This window comes from Rattus norvegicus, chromosome 8 (assembly GCF_036323735.1).
Source record: "Rattus norvegicus strain BN/NHsdMcwi chromosome 8, GRCr8, whole genome shotgun sequence".
In the NCBI taxonomy this organism is placed as follows: Eukaryota; Metazoa; Chordata; class Mammalia; order Rodentia; family Muridae; genus Rattus; species Rattus norvegicus.
Genome location: NC_086026.1, coordinates 28,712,163 through 28,726,056, shown reverse-complemented (window position 1 = coordinate 28,726,056; position 13,894 = coordinate 28,712,163). Strand labels below are relative to the sequence as shown.

Here is a 13,894-nt window from a genome sequence, read left to right as displayed (position 1 = left end):
CACGTGGGCTCTTGCAGCTTGATAAAGTAAGAAGGGGAGGGGTCAGGACTCCAGGAACTGGAGTTATGAGAGCCTCTTGAGCCAGTGTTTAGTGCTAAGACTCAAATTCATATCCCCAGCAAGAACAAGTACTTTTAACCGCCGAGCCATCTCTCCAGCCCCAAAATTAAAAGAAATAAAAACATGGTTACACAAGTCTTGTTATGAACCACTCGGCAAATGGAAAAATTAAGGTTGAGAGAGGTTAAATATGTCCGGAGTCACAGTCCTAGAAGTGGGATGTGGGGCTAGAACTCAAGCTGCTGAGGTTTTCCTCTTAACCATGCAGTACCTAGACGATATTTTCTACCTGTAGTTAGGCTATGATGGAACTTAATACCTCTTCCCGCTCCTCTGGGCACTAGCTCAGGACCATACAGTCGCACTCTCTGACCCCTACTACCCCGCACCCAGGCATCCCTGCCCCCACCACACTACCAGGTTCCACCGCCCTCGATTCCCCGCCCGCCTCTGACGCCTCTTGAGGTGGTCCCGCCCCTACCAGACCTCACCTCCGCCTGCAAGGCTAGCCCAAAACGCTAGTACTCTTGCAGCAATCCTGTCACCGACAGGCCACGCCCATCTCTTGGCTCCGCGGGCCGTGCCCCCACCCATAAGACCACGCCCACCTCCGGGCGCCAACTCTCACGACGCCCCGCCCCTTCTAGGCCCCACCCGCGCACCTCTCCGACTCTTGCCGCGGCCTCGCCCCCGCCACCTGGGCGGAGCCGGCGCGGGATCCGGGTGTCAGTGCTGGCAGCAGCGGCAGCTGTGGGGCGAGGGTCGCAGCCCTGTGCGGGCCATAGCAACTTCGTGGGCGGATCCTTGTGTGCGAGGCGGGACCCGAGGTGAGCCCAGGAGCGGGTGCACCAGCCAACCGGCCGATTCGCCTGTGCATTATGACAGGGCTGAACTGGGGTCCGCGCGAGCCTGGGTCCCACACCCCCAGTGAGTGCTGCTGGCTCTTCTGGGTTCCCCGCACCCCGCAAGCTCTGTGAACGGTGGCGGGGTGGGCGAGAAGCCCAGCCGAGGGGCGAGCGAGGGCTCCATATGGTGATGGGGGAGGCACTTGCTGGTGCACACAGTGCAGTGACAGTTCGGATGCCAGCCTTGAGGGCCTGGGGACCCTTAAATGGCCCGGAAGAGAAGCCTTGGTGGGGCGGGGGCCACCCTGGAGGCCCAGCCCGACGGACGCTTTGCAGTCCCTCCTCAAACCCGTTCTCCCGGAACACAGGGTGGGGTTGGTTGTGTTCTCCTTAGAAATGCACCAGGCAGAGAAAGAGAAAAAAACGAAGGCCGTTGAGAAATACTTTTGCTTGGGCTTCGGAGAGCGACTCTAAGCTAGACAGCTGGAGAAAGTGAAGCGGGGGCGGGGGATGGGGGAGAGCTTGGAAGGGCACCCTGGATTCGGATAAAACAGCATGCTGGAGTGTGGGAAGATATAAACAGCAGGATATAGGGTGGTGGGTTTTATGATCACTAAGTGGCTAGGGAAATTCTCTTGGATTTGGTGAATTTCAGTCCTGTCTTTGTGGACCATGGCTGGGGTGAGTCAGCTTTGGCCAAGAGGGAGGCCCAGCCTCTTTGACAAATAAAATGGCAGGTACCCACTTGGGAGTCTAACTGGGCCTTTAAACCTTATGCTATATTTTTAGAAATTCCCTTTACCCTGGGGGACAGGGAAAGGGTTAAAGTGGACTTGGAAAGGACATAACAGGCACTCCAGTGGCAGGCACCAGCTAAATTCAACATCCAGGCCCTGATGGAAGGGGCTCTGTCTAGTTGGCAGTCACCCCCCCCTCCGCCCCAGCTCCAGCTCACACCTGGCTATACCAGCTGCTTGCACTGGGCAAAGTCCAGCCTGGAGCCCTGCAACTTCCTCACCACCACGCCCCCGACCCCCAACTGGCCCTGAATTTTTACCGGTTACCTGGTCCTGCATCTGAAGGGAGAAGATCAGAACTTTCTACTATAAAGGTTCAACTTTTCTTTTCTTTTCTCTTTCTTTTCTGTCTGTCTGTCTTCCTTTCTTCCTTCCTTCCTCCCTCCCTTCCTTTCTTTCTCTTGAGACAGGTTCTCATATAGCCCACCCCAGTTTGGTACCAAACTTCCAATGTGGCACAGGATAGCTTTGAACTCCTGAGACTCTCTGTCTCTACTCTGTAGTGATGGAATTACAGGTGTGCACATCACACCTGGTCCTGGGTGCTGGGGCTGAAACCTGAGTTCAGTGCTCTACTAAGTCATCCCCAGCCTCAGCTTCACCTTTGTGTTAAGATTAAGCAGCAGCTACAGCTCTCTCGATGTGGCATTGGTCTGTCTTATGCACAGCTGTGTCTCTTCAGAGACCAGTGCCTGGTGCAGAGAAGGACTCGAAGAAGTTTGTTGGTGAATGTGACAAGAATCATTAAGAAGGGCACAGTGGTGCACGGCTGTAATCCCAACTCCAGAGGCCGGGATCCACCACATGGGGAGTTTGAGGCCAGCCTGAGCTACGTGAGACCTTTTCTCAAAGAATAAAAAAGGAGAAAATGAGTGGAGAGAATGCTCAGCTGTTAAGAGCGGGTCTTTCAGACAACCTGACTTAGAGTCTTAGAGCCCAGGTCAGGCAGTTTACAGCTGCCTTTAACTACAGCCCCAAGGTGGAGGAGATACCTGTCAACCCCATACCCTAGTCACATATGGAGCCCTAGTCTGGCTCCGTAGTCAGACCTTGTCTCCATAAATAAATTAATTAAGAATAAATAAAACTAGGGCTAGGGATGGCTTTGCAGGAAATGGCACTTGCTGCCCAGCCTGATGACCTGAGTTTGATCTCAGATAACCAATGGGCCCAGACCCACCCCTTACCGGAGTCCACTCTTTCACTGTAGGATTTCTGGCCTCCCCTCCAAACAGATCCCACCAAGATGGCATCCGCTAGTGAGCCCCCTGCCAGCCCACGGGACGCTGCCGACCAGAACTTTGACTACATGTTCAAACTGCTTTTGATCGGGAACAGCAGCGTAGGCAAGACCTCCTTCCTGTTCCGCTATGCCGATGACTCCTTCACCCCCGCCTTCGTGAGCACAGTGGGCATTGACTTCAAGGTCAAGACAGTCTACAGACATGACAAGAGGATCAAGCTGCAGATCTGGGTGGGCTGAGCAGCCCTGTACGGAGTGGGAGGGCAGTCGGTAGAAAATCAGACCCCGAGTAGTTCCCAGCAGACACAGAGAATAGCTTGGGGCAGGGAGGCGTCTTTTATCGCTGAGGGAAATCCACCAGCGTATGGAACATACCTCCCCTGGGTATCCTAAGGAGGGATGAGGTAGGCTGAAGGCACATGTTGGTTTGAAGTCCCAGTGACTATTAAGGAATAATTTGGAGCCATCTTGACTCCCATGAGGTTACCAGACTCAGGGTCATGTCTCCCCCTCAGACTGGGTCATGAGGGAAGACCAGTTTTCCTCCAATCAGATTGGACTGTGAGGGTGGGTCCCTATCTCCCCATCACACTGGGCCACAAGAGTAGACCTGTCCCTTTCAGGGTCCTGCAGAGTCAGGTGGGGAGCAGGTGACCCCTACCTAGCTGACTGACTGCTGTTTGCCCAGGACACAGCAGGCCAGGAGCGCTACCGGACAATCACCACGGCCTACTACCGTGGAGCCATGGGCTTCCTGCTGATGTATGACATCGCCAACCAGGAGTCCTTCACAGCTGTGCAGGACTGGTAAGTATTGACCAACCGCTGACCTGGCACGGGGCCATTGTTCTCCCCTTCCTGATCTCTAACCGCACTCTCGATGTCCACAACTCCACAGGGCTACGCAGATTAAAACCTATTCCTGGGACAACGCCCAGGTCATCCTTGTGGGGAACAAGTGTGACCTGGAGGATGAACGGGTCGTATCTGCTGAGGATGGCCAGAGGCTCGCTGGTGATCTTGGTTAGTGCCCAACCTGAGCCACAGGCCCGGTCTCCTGGCTCCATACCTTTGTCTTTACCCTTGAATCCCAGACCCACAGTGGTTACCTGAGGATCTGGCCGGGGGTGGGGGGGAGATTCCCATGTGTTGGGGCTGGGGAGATGGCTTAGTGGGTAATCGAGTAAGAATGCTTTTGTTGTGCAAACATGAGGCTCTGGTTTAGAGTCCCCAGCACCCGCATGAAAGGACACACAGACAGACAGACAGACAGACACACACACACACACACACACAGAGACACACAGACACACAGACACACACACACACACACACACACACACACACACACCCCTTCATGCCTATAACCCCAGCACTGGGATGAGGATCACTGGTACTTACTGGTTGCCCTGGTAGCTTTAGGTACTGTGAGAGATCCTTTCTCAATGGAATGTGTGACAGTGTGAGAGAGCAGACCCCCTGATGTCCTTTCTGCCTCCAGTAGAGACTCATACCTGCACACAAATGTGCACATACACCAAACACACAATCCAAGATAACCCACAAACATGCCCATACATCAGCCATGTTCTCTCACATGGGGGAATACATGCCCTGTCCTAGGAACCCAGTACCTTGACCCTGGTGACCTCTTCTCATTTTTTCTTCATTTCTATAATAAGTATTAATATACCATGGTTTTTATTTTTTGTTGTTGTTTTGAGGCAACATGTAATCCTTGTTGGCACAAAACTCAGTCATGTAGGTAAGGCTAGCCTCGACATCACACGGGACCCACTTGCCTCTGCCTCCGAAATGCTGGGATTCAAGGTGTGTACTTACACACCCAGCATCTAGTACCTATTTTCTATGCTCTCTGAAACAGGAGTGAAGTGATTCTGTGATTCTGCTTTTTTGGGTTTGTTTGTTTGGTTGGTTGGTTGGTTGGTTGGTTGGTTTGAAGAGCTGAACCCAGGGTATCTTAAGCAGGCACCCTATCACTGAGCAACACCACCAACCCAGGCTTTTATTTATTTATTTATTTATTTGTTTGTTTGTTTATTTATTTATTTATTTATTTGTTTGTTTGTTTATTTGGACAGCCTCACTAGCCCAGGCTGAACTTTGACCTCATGATCCTCAGATCGCTGGGACTGCAGGCTTCCCCCTAATTCATTTGTTGTAGGATTTGCCTGTGAACCTCCGAGTGTAGTGGGTCTCTCCTAAATTCTACATCACGGTTCCATGTTGCAGGAACTTGCGATGAAATTGCCCTGAGGTTGACCCCAGGATACATACCGAGACATTCTCTTAAGCAGAGAAACAAGGGCTGGAGAGATGGCTCAGCAGTTAGAACTTTTTCTGTTCTTGCAAAAGACGTAGGTTCAATTCCCAGCACCTGTGTGGCAGCTAACAAGGTATTGTGGTATGTACTTCTCATCCCGGCACTCAGGAAGCAGAGGCAGAAGCAGGAGGGAGGATCAGGTTCAAAGTCAACCTCAGCTACATAGTCCAGGCCACATGGGGCTCTGTGAGACCTTGTTAGAACCAAAGAAAAGACACTTAGAAGGCAGAGGTTCAAGGCTATCCTGGGCTGCATTGCAAGTTCTAGATCAGGCAAAGCTACAATAGTGAGGCTCTCTTCAAAAAAAAAAAAATCCCAAAACTGTTACAAAAGAAATATGAAGAATGCGGATGTGAGGGGAGGTTGGCACGTTGATAATAAGACACCAAATTTACCTGGGAAGACAGTAGAGCAACACAGATTTTACCAGGTACGTAAGAGCTGATTCATACACCCCATAATAGTCACCATTCAGTCACTTGGTGAGTGGCTTCTGAGCATTTACTCAGGGCTGCAGCTTAGCAGTAGAACACCTGCCCAGAGTTGCCCAGCGAGGGGCTGGGGGCATGGCTCCGGGGTAGAGAGAGCCTCTGTCTCCAATTGCCCAGTGAGGGGCTGGCTCCCTGGTAGAGAATCTGTCTTGCCCTGGTCTCCACTCCTGCACTGAACAATGCCCAATGCCTCCTCCATACAGGTTTTATATCAGGGACCAAGAGCTCCAGGAAGAATCACGCCCTCCTTGGCTGGTCCACTCTAGTAGCAGAGATGACTATAAAGTGGGAAGCATACACTCACCTAACCAGGGTTACACTTAATTCTAGAAATCAGACGGACTTTCTCACACTGAGCATCTTTTTTCCCTCCAGCTCCAGCTTTACAATATGTCCTTTCTGAGCTGGGGGTTGAGAGATGGCCTCAATATAGCCCAGGCTGGCTCTGAGCTTTCAACATTCTCCTGTCTCAGCCTTATGAGTCCTGGGATTACGAGTGTGTGCCATTATGCCTAGACACACACACACACACAACACACACACACACACACACACACACACACACCATCATATTGAAAATGTACTAATTTAATTTTTATGTCCCTTTAAAAGTTATCTATTATTAGTGTACAGCTCAGTGCATGTGCAAAGGACAACTTCAGGAGTAGCATTTTGCCTTCCCTGTGTGTTCCAGGGCTTGAACCCAGACAAGTGCTTTTGTGGGCTGAGCTATCTCACTGAGTCTCTCTTTGTTGATCCCAGGTCTGGAGGTCAAACCCAGGGCCTTATGCATGTTCCATGTACCAGGTACCGGGGATCTGAGCCCAGGCTCTCATTCTTGCGAGGCAAGCTCTTTACCATCTGGGCATCATCTCCCTGGCCCCCACAACACTGCTTTAAATACAGTTATCTCCACTTCACCGCTGGGGGCAGGTTTAGAGACAGTGTTTCTTGGGGTAGCCCTCGCTGTCCTAGAACCGGCTCTGTAGACCAGGCTGGCCTTGAACTCACAGAGATCCACCTGCCTCTGCCTCGTGAATGCTGGGATCAAAGGTGTGTAGCAGCACTGCCTGGCCTCTCTTTTTAAATGTGTGTGGGCGCTTTGCCTGCATGTATGTCAGTGCCTCATGTACTGCAGAGTCAGGTCCCCCAAAGCTGCAGTTACAGATGGTTGTGAGGTGCTACACAGGTGCCAGGAATCGAACCCAGGTTCTCCGGAAGAACATCCAGTGCTCTTGATGGTTCATCTGTCATCCTCCATTATTTCTCTCTCTCTCTCTCTCTCTCTCTCTCTCTCTCTCTCTCTCTCTCTCTCTCTCACACACACACACACACACACACACACACACACACACCTGTGGAGGTCTTGTAAATTTTGGAGATTAAACTCAAATCATCACCAGACTTGGTAACAAATACCTTTACCACTGAGCCATCTGTCTGTCTTCTGAAGAATCTTAACTGGGCATGGTGGTATAACCTGTAATCACTGCACTCTGACAGCAGAGGCAGGAGGATTGCTGAGTTGGAGACTCTATGAACTATTTCAACATTGCTACACAGTGAAATTTTTCTCAGAACTTTAAAAAGGTTGACAGAGGCTGGGAAAGACCCTAGAGTCTATATTCAAACAATCCGACCTGGCAGTGTACACGTCATCCCAAGGAGCTTTGGGCAAGCCAGCCAAGCCTGCTTGGTGAGTTTTAAGTCATTGAGAGACCCTGACTAGGAAAAACAGTGATGTCATCGAGGGACACACCCATGCACACATGTTCAGCCACACATACATGTGTACCCCACATGTGCATGCACACATGTGCATACACAACGTGCACACACATGTGCACCTCACATGTTCATCCACATGCATGTGCATCCACATACACACATGTGTACCCACCCACATACACATATGCATACACACATGTGTACCCCACACACATGTGTACCCATACACACACCCCGCACACGTGCATACATACATAAGCACCCTCTACATGTGCACTCACACATATGTGCACCCATACATATGTGCATCCATACACTCACACACTCATGCACTCATACAAACATGTGTGTACCTTACACATGTGCATCAACACACGTGTGTACATACATTGCATCCCATACACATGTGCATCAACACACATGTGCATCAACACTCATGTGAACCTGCCACACACATGCACACACAAACATGCATCCACACATGTACACACATATATGCATTCACACACATGTGTGCCCACAAAAACACACATGTGCACCAACACACATGTGCACCCTTCCCCCACACACACATCAGATCAGGCAGGAGTGAACTTAGAATGCGGGTTTGAACAACTCCACTTTCTAGGTCCAGTCCCTGGGGTCTGACATGACTGTGCAAACTGTCCCCACCTTCTTCCCATCCAGGTTTTGAGTTCTTCGAGGCCAGCGCCAAGGAGAACATCAACGTGAAGCAGGTGTTCGAGCGCCTGGTGGATATCATCTGTGACAAGATGAATGAGTCCCTGGAACCCAGCTCCAGCCCAGGCAGCAATGGGAAAGGCCCAGCCCTCGGGGATACCCCACCCCCTCAGCCGAGCAGCTGCGGCTGTTAGGTTCGGCCCTTGACCTCCCCACACCTGTCCTTCTTGCCTCTTCATGGGCAGCGGCCAAGGTGTGAGCTATGGGGACTGTCTCAAAGCTCAGGGCACCCCCTTGCCTCTGGTCCACGTACCCCTCCTCTTGCACAAGTTCAGCTCCCTTTCTCTCCATGTCAGAATGCTCAGACAGTCCTGGTTAGAGCCCACGCCCCGGGGCTCTGCTCAGCATTGTCTGGGGTTGGCACACCCACACAGGCATTCAATGGAGGTAGCTATAGGTGCCATGGCCTTTCCTGATGATGGAAGGATGTCCCATGCCTTCCGCCTCAGAACCATTTCCCAGGTGTGTGATCTACTCCTCTGTTGTTGGCTGAAGATGTCACCTGGTGTGGGTCGCTGTCCAACTTAGTCCTGGTAGCCTCTCCATCTCAGGTCCACCAGTTTGGCCTTGAAATCTGCCTATGAACTGGCCGCTGCCAAGGATACAGGCAGATCTGCCATCTCCATCTCTGCCTCTCTGGCATCGACTGGAAAGCCTGCTTTCCCGTTATAGAGGGATAGAGTCAGAGCCCCTGACACCCGGGACTCTCCAAAGTGCCTTCCAAGCTTCTCCTGAATCCATGCCACTCCCAGAATTAAATTTTGGATTATTCAGGGCCCTATCCATGGAGGCTGAGAATTGCCTCACCCTTTACAGTACAGCTTTCTGTCAGTTTACCTCAGAGCCAGGGAACTGAGGCTGCCCAGCCAGGTCCCCATCTGTCCCGTGTTTTAAGCAAGAGTTTTACAAACCTTACATCCTGTGTAGAAACGGAAGTGAAGAAAGCAACCCACAGAGGGCGTGCCCTTGCTAGTCGGTTTCTCATGGCAGGATTTGGGCTTCTCCACCCGAGGACTCATGTATAGACCCAGCGTTGGCATCATTGTCACCATCAGTTGGCCCAGGGACACTGGGGTTGTGGGGAAGGATTGGGGAGAAGGCATCAGTGGGCAACCCAGTGTTTTTGTTTGTACATCATGGGAGCAACAGGCCCTCCTGTGAGTTAGGGATGGGCTTCGGGTGTGATTGATGTCTCTACAAAGCTTGAGACTTAGCCCCTAGGATACTCGACTCACTCCAGCTAGGAAGTCTTTTGACTCACCGACCAAACTCCCCTAAACGCCATCTGACATGCTTGGTCCAGGTGACAGACGGTCGCTCAGAGTCACATACCCCTGATTCTGTATCAGTGTGTCCTCCTTCAGTCCCCAGAGCCAAAATCATTCTGCAGCCCTACTGAGCACAGCCTCTTCCTGGGGTGCGTACGACCTACGGTGCCTGCTTCAGGTCCAGATGTGTTTCTAGGCCTGCCAGTGGCTGTCTTCATACAAAGTGAGGGCGTCTGACTACTGGGAGGAAAGAGTCATTTTTTTTTATGTTGCTTTATCATTAAATAGTCAAAACAATGAAAATTATGTTCTTAAGGTTCCACAACATGCTGGGTATGGTGGAGGAAATGTTTGATCCCAGCACTTTGGAGGCAGAGTTTGAGGGTAGCCTGGTCTACAGAGCAAGTTCCAGAACATCTGGGGACAAAAGAGAAAACCTGTTTTGAAAAACAAGAGAGAGAGAGAGAGAGAGAGAGAGAGAGAGAGAGAGAGAGAGAACGCAACTAGGCTGGAACCAGCCCACTTGCCAGCATCTGCCTACTATTTTGCACAGGGTCCTGTCTTGAAGGCCCAGCACCACACAAACTAGGCACATGGTCCAGGGATGTCATCCTAGTAGAGGCAGGAGGATGGGAAGTTTGGGGTCACCTTTGATTACTATCTAGGATGTTTGAGGCCAGCCTGGAGCTGTAAGAGACTGTCACAGAAGAAAAGAAAGACCTGTCAAAGATTCTGTGGACCAGTCAGTCCATTGCTCCCAAGTTCCCAAGCACAGTGGTGGAGAGCCTGCCCTTAGTTAGCTAAAGCTCGTCCTATCAATTTGAGTCAACTAAATCACCTCTGACTGGATCATTGGACTTAGTCTCAGCTTCCTGTGGATTGATGAGGCTCTCTCGGTTCTACTCTGAATACCAACAGAGGAAACCACCTTGTGGTTTTCTTACAACTGGGGATTTGGCTGGCAGAATGGCTCATCTGAAGACACTTGCCACCAAGCCCGATGACCTGAGTTAGATCTCAGGATTTAAGCCACCCTCTCACCTTCACACACATTATGGCGAGCATAGGTGTGTGCAGTCAATGTCAAACAAAAAAACCTTTTGTGAAAACTGAATAATGTGGAAACTTTGTTATTTCTTCCTCCAATGAAGGGTGATCTGAACTTGTCGATTCTTCCATTAGGTCTTACCAAGGATGGGTGAGGGGGTCATTAAGTGAACAGAGGCTGTGGTCTGGGCAGATGGCCAAGAAGGACGGGAGCCTGTTGAGTTTATAGACAGGAATGCTTCTGCTCTGCAGGAAAAGGCCCAGGAGTAGCCAGCCTCCAGCACCTTATCCCTGTGTCCCCCGGGGAGGAATGACCATGGCAGCAGTGGTCTGACGGTCTGGGATTTTTAGGTTTGGTTTTTGTTTTTTCTTGTTCTTGTCTGTGGGTCTCATCATATAGACCAGGCTGGCCTTGAACTCACCAAGATCCATCTGCTTGTGCCTCCCTAGTGCTGGGATTAGAGGCATACATCCTTATGTCCGGCTGACATTTCTGTCTCCTACGTAGTGGAATTATAGGCTGCACCACACACTGTTTGACGCAGGGATATGGATGGAGCCCAGGACTTCCTGCATGCTAGGCAAACATTTTACCAACTGGGCTTGGCCTCATCCTGGCCTCTGTTTCCAAGTGATGATTCTGCTCCTGGCTCCCTGCTAGCAATTCTGAAACAAGACTGAGTCAACTCTGGTCTGGTGCTGCCTAAACTCCCCATTGTCCAGTCCAGGAAAGAATGTATACTTTTTTTTTTCTCAATGTAATAAAATAAAGGAAGCCATAAAGGAAGCCATTATGCCTGTATATTGCTTAAGTTCACTGCAAAGCCAACTGTTGTTTGTGGTGCAGAGTCCTCAGCAGATTTAGGGGTGTCTCTAGCTAGGCCCCGGCCACTACCTTGGCTCCAGAAAGTTTCAATTTGTGAAGATAGCTCAGTGAGTATTCTCCCAGTCTGGTGATCCAGTTCGATTCCTGGAACCCATGCATTAGAAGTCAGATTCCTACATGTTGTCCTCCTGTCTTAGGGTTTCTATTGCCGCAATGGAACACCAAGACCAAAAAGTAAGTTGGGGAGGAAAGGGTTTACTCAGCTTACACTTCTACATTGCAGTCCATCTTTGAAGGAGTCAGGGCAGGAACTCAGGCAGGACAGGAACCTGGAGGCAGGATCCGATGCAGAAGCCATGGAAGGTGCTGCTTACTGGCTTACTCATCATGATTTTGCTCAGCCTGCTTTCTTCTAGAACCCAGAACCACTAGCCCAGGGCTGGCACCATCCACAATGGGCTGGGCCCTCCCCCGTCAATCATTGATTAAGAAAATGCTCTACAGGTCTGCCTACTGCCTGATCTTATAGAGGCATTTTCTCAACTGAGGCTCCCTCCCCTCAGATTATTCTGACTTGTGTCAAGTTGACATAACACCAGCCAGGACACTTCTGACCTCTACATATATGTTGTGGTACATTTGCCCAACCCACCCCCAAAGATAAATGTATAAACCCCATTTAAGAGGTGTTTGCTTGGGGTTGGGGATTTAGCTCAGTGGTAGAGCGCTTGCCTAACAAGCGCAAGGCCCTGGATTCGGTCCCCAGCTCCGAAGGGAAAAAAAAAAAAAGAGGTGTTTGCTTGATGTCTATGTTTGTCCTGCTTATATGTATTATGTATGCTGCTTCTAATGCCCACAGAAGTCAGAAGAGGGCGTCCAGATGTCATGGAACTGGAGTGATGGATGGTTGTGAGACGACATTCGGGTGTTAGCCGTTGACCACAACTCCAGTTCTGTTTCTTCTGATCTCCACAGGCATCAGGCATGTGCACAGTGCACAAACATACATACCACCAAAACATGCATACACATACAATGAAATAAATATTTAACAACAGCAAAGAAGAAGAATAAGTGTGCCAGGCAGTGGTGGTGCACACCTTTAACCCCAGGACTCGGGATGCAGAGGCAGGTGGATCTCTGAGTTTGAGGCCAGCCTGGTCTACAGAGTGAGTTCCTAGACAGCTAGGGCTACACAGAGTAACACTGTCGAAAGAAAAAGGAAAAAAGAAAAAGAAAAAAGAAAAGGAAAGAAAGAGAGAGAAAGAAAGAAAGAAAGGAAGGAAGGAAGGAAGGAAGGAAGGGAGGAAGGAAGGAAGGAAGAGAAAAGAAAGAAAGAAAGAAAGAAAGAAAGAAAGAAAGAAAGAAAGAAAGAAAGGAAAGAAAAAAGAAAGCAAGCAGGCTGAACAAGCAGTGAGGAGCAAGCCAATAAGCAGCATCCCTCCATGGCCTCTGCTTCAGCTTCTGCCTCAAAGTCTTAAATTCCAGCCACATGGAATCACAGATCCTTCTGATCTCAGCACACACCACACTTTTGAGTGGGACAAAATGGCACCAAGCACCATCATGTGCCTGAGGACTGGGGGAGGTTAAGACAAGTCCCAGATCACAACGCTTCCTGTCCACAGGTACAATTTGTCCTAAGGCATATGGACTCAACTTCTTGGATAGAAACCATGGAACTTCTTCCTCTGTCCCTATGCTATTTTGGGCCTACCTCCCTAGGCATCATGTCCTCCTATATCCAAACTAACCCATCTAAGGTGTTTTGTCTTGTTTTTAATGGATGAAGCGGTCTACATTTAATCAGTGTTATGTGTGGATCCCACAGGGACTTACTTATTCCCTGACAAAGGATAGACTCACTTTACCATGGAGCTGACCTCATGAGCTGAAACTAACAACATGTTTTGTCACTATCTTGTTTAATGTCACCATCAAAAAAATGGTGTATATCATCGGACTTCACCACCATCTTGGTTACTGTACCAGCATGACATAAACCAAAATGGCAGCTGGGCCCTCAACGGTTTACCCCTTTTGTGTTAAGGAGGCATCATAGCACATGTCTGTTTTAGGCTTTTGTTTTATTGTCTTAATTTTGACACATTGCTCTACCTGATAAATTTACTGGCCCCTAAGAGAGACCTAAAAGTAGTCCCAGCCGCGTGCCTCCCACATGAGCCAGGAATCAAAGGAAGCTGACACTTTGAAATGGTCAGACTTGGGAGGCTCATTTGATCAAGCCAGAGCCAAGTCTTGGGAAAGCACAGAACTCAAAGAGAACTAAAAGAATAGGTGGTCGGGTACTGCCAGTGGGCAGCTACGACAGCTGTGGGCAAAGAGGAATCCTTGTGGCGTAGGGAGCCTGGGGATACAGGCGGTGCTAGGTCTCAGCGCCTGCTCTTTCTGCCGGAATCTCTGAGCCTGTTTTTCTCTAGGATACATGGGACTCCTCCACCTTTGCTGACCACTTGAGCCTGCCCCAGTGTGTCCTGTAAACC

At 50.1% G+C, this 13,894-nt stretch overlaps 1 protein-coding gene across 4 annotated transcripts; it reads left to right on the top strand.

Moving 5' to 3' along the window:
* The first annotated feature begins 677 nt into the window (after window positions 1-677).
* On the top strand, window positions 678-11,351 carry Rab3d (RAB3D, member RAS oncogene family). 4 transcript variants are annotated; one of them, XM_006242594.5, is made up of 5 exons: window positions 678-887; window positions 2,913-3,176; window positions 3,634-3,752; window positions 3,844-3,968; window positions 8,196-11,351. In XM_006242594.5, exons 2-5 carry the CDS (start codon window positions 2,949-2,951, stop codon window positions 8,381-8,383), a joined length of 660 nt encoding a protein of 219 aa, XP_006242656.1. In that variant the 5' UTR covers window positions 678-887; window positions 2,913-2,948; the 3' UTR covers window positions 8,384-11,351. The 4 variants fall into 4 exon arrangements, with proteins under 4 accessions (XP_006242656.1, XP_006242655.1, XP_017450911.1 ...); XM_006242593.3 differs by having other exon boundaries at window positions 698-987; window positions 2,938-3,176; XM_017595422.3 differs by having other exon boundaries at window positions 705-987.
* The last annotated feature ends 2,543 nt before the right edge of the window (window positions 11,352-13,894 follow it).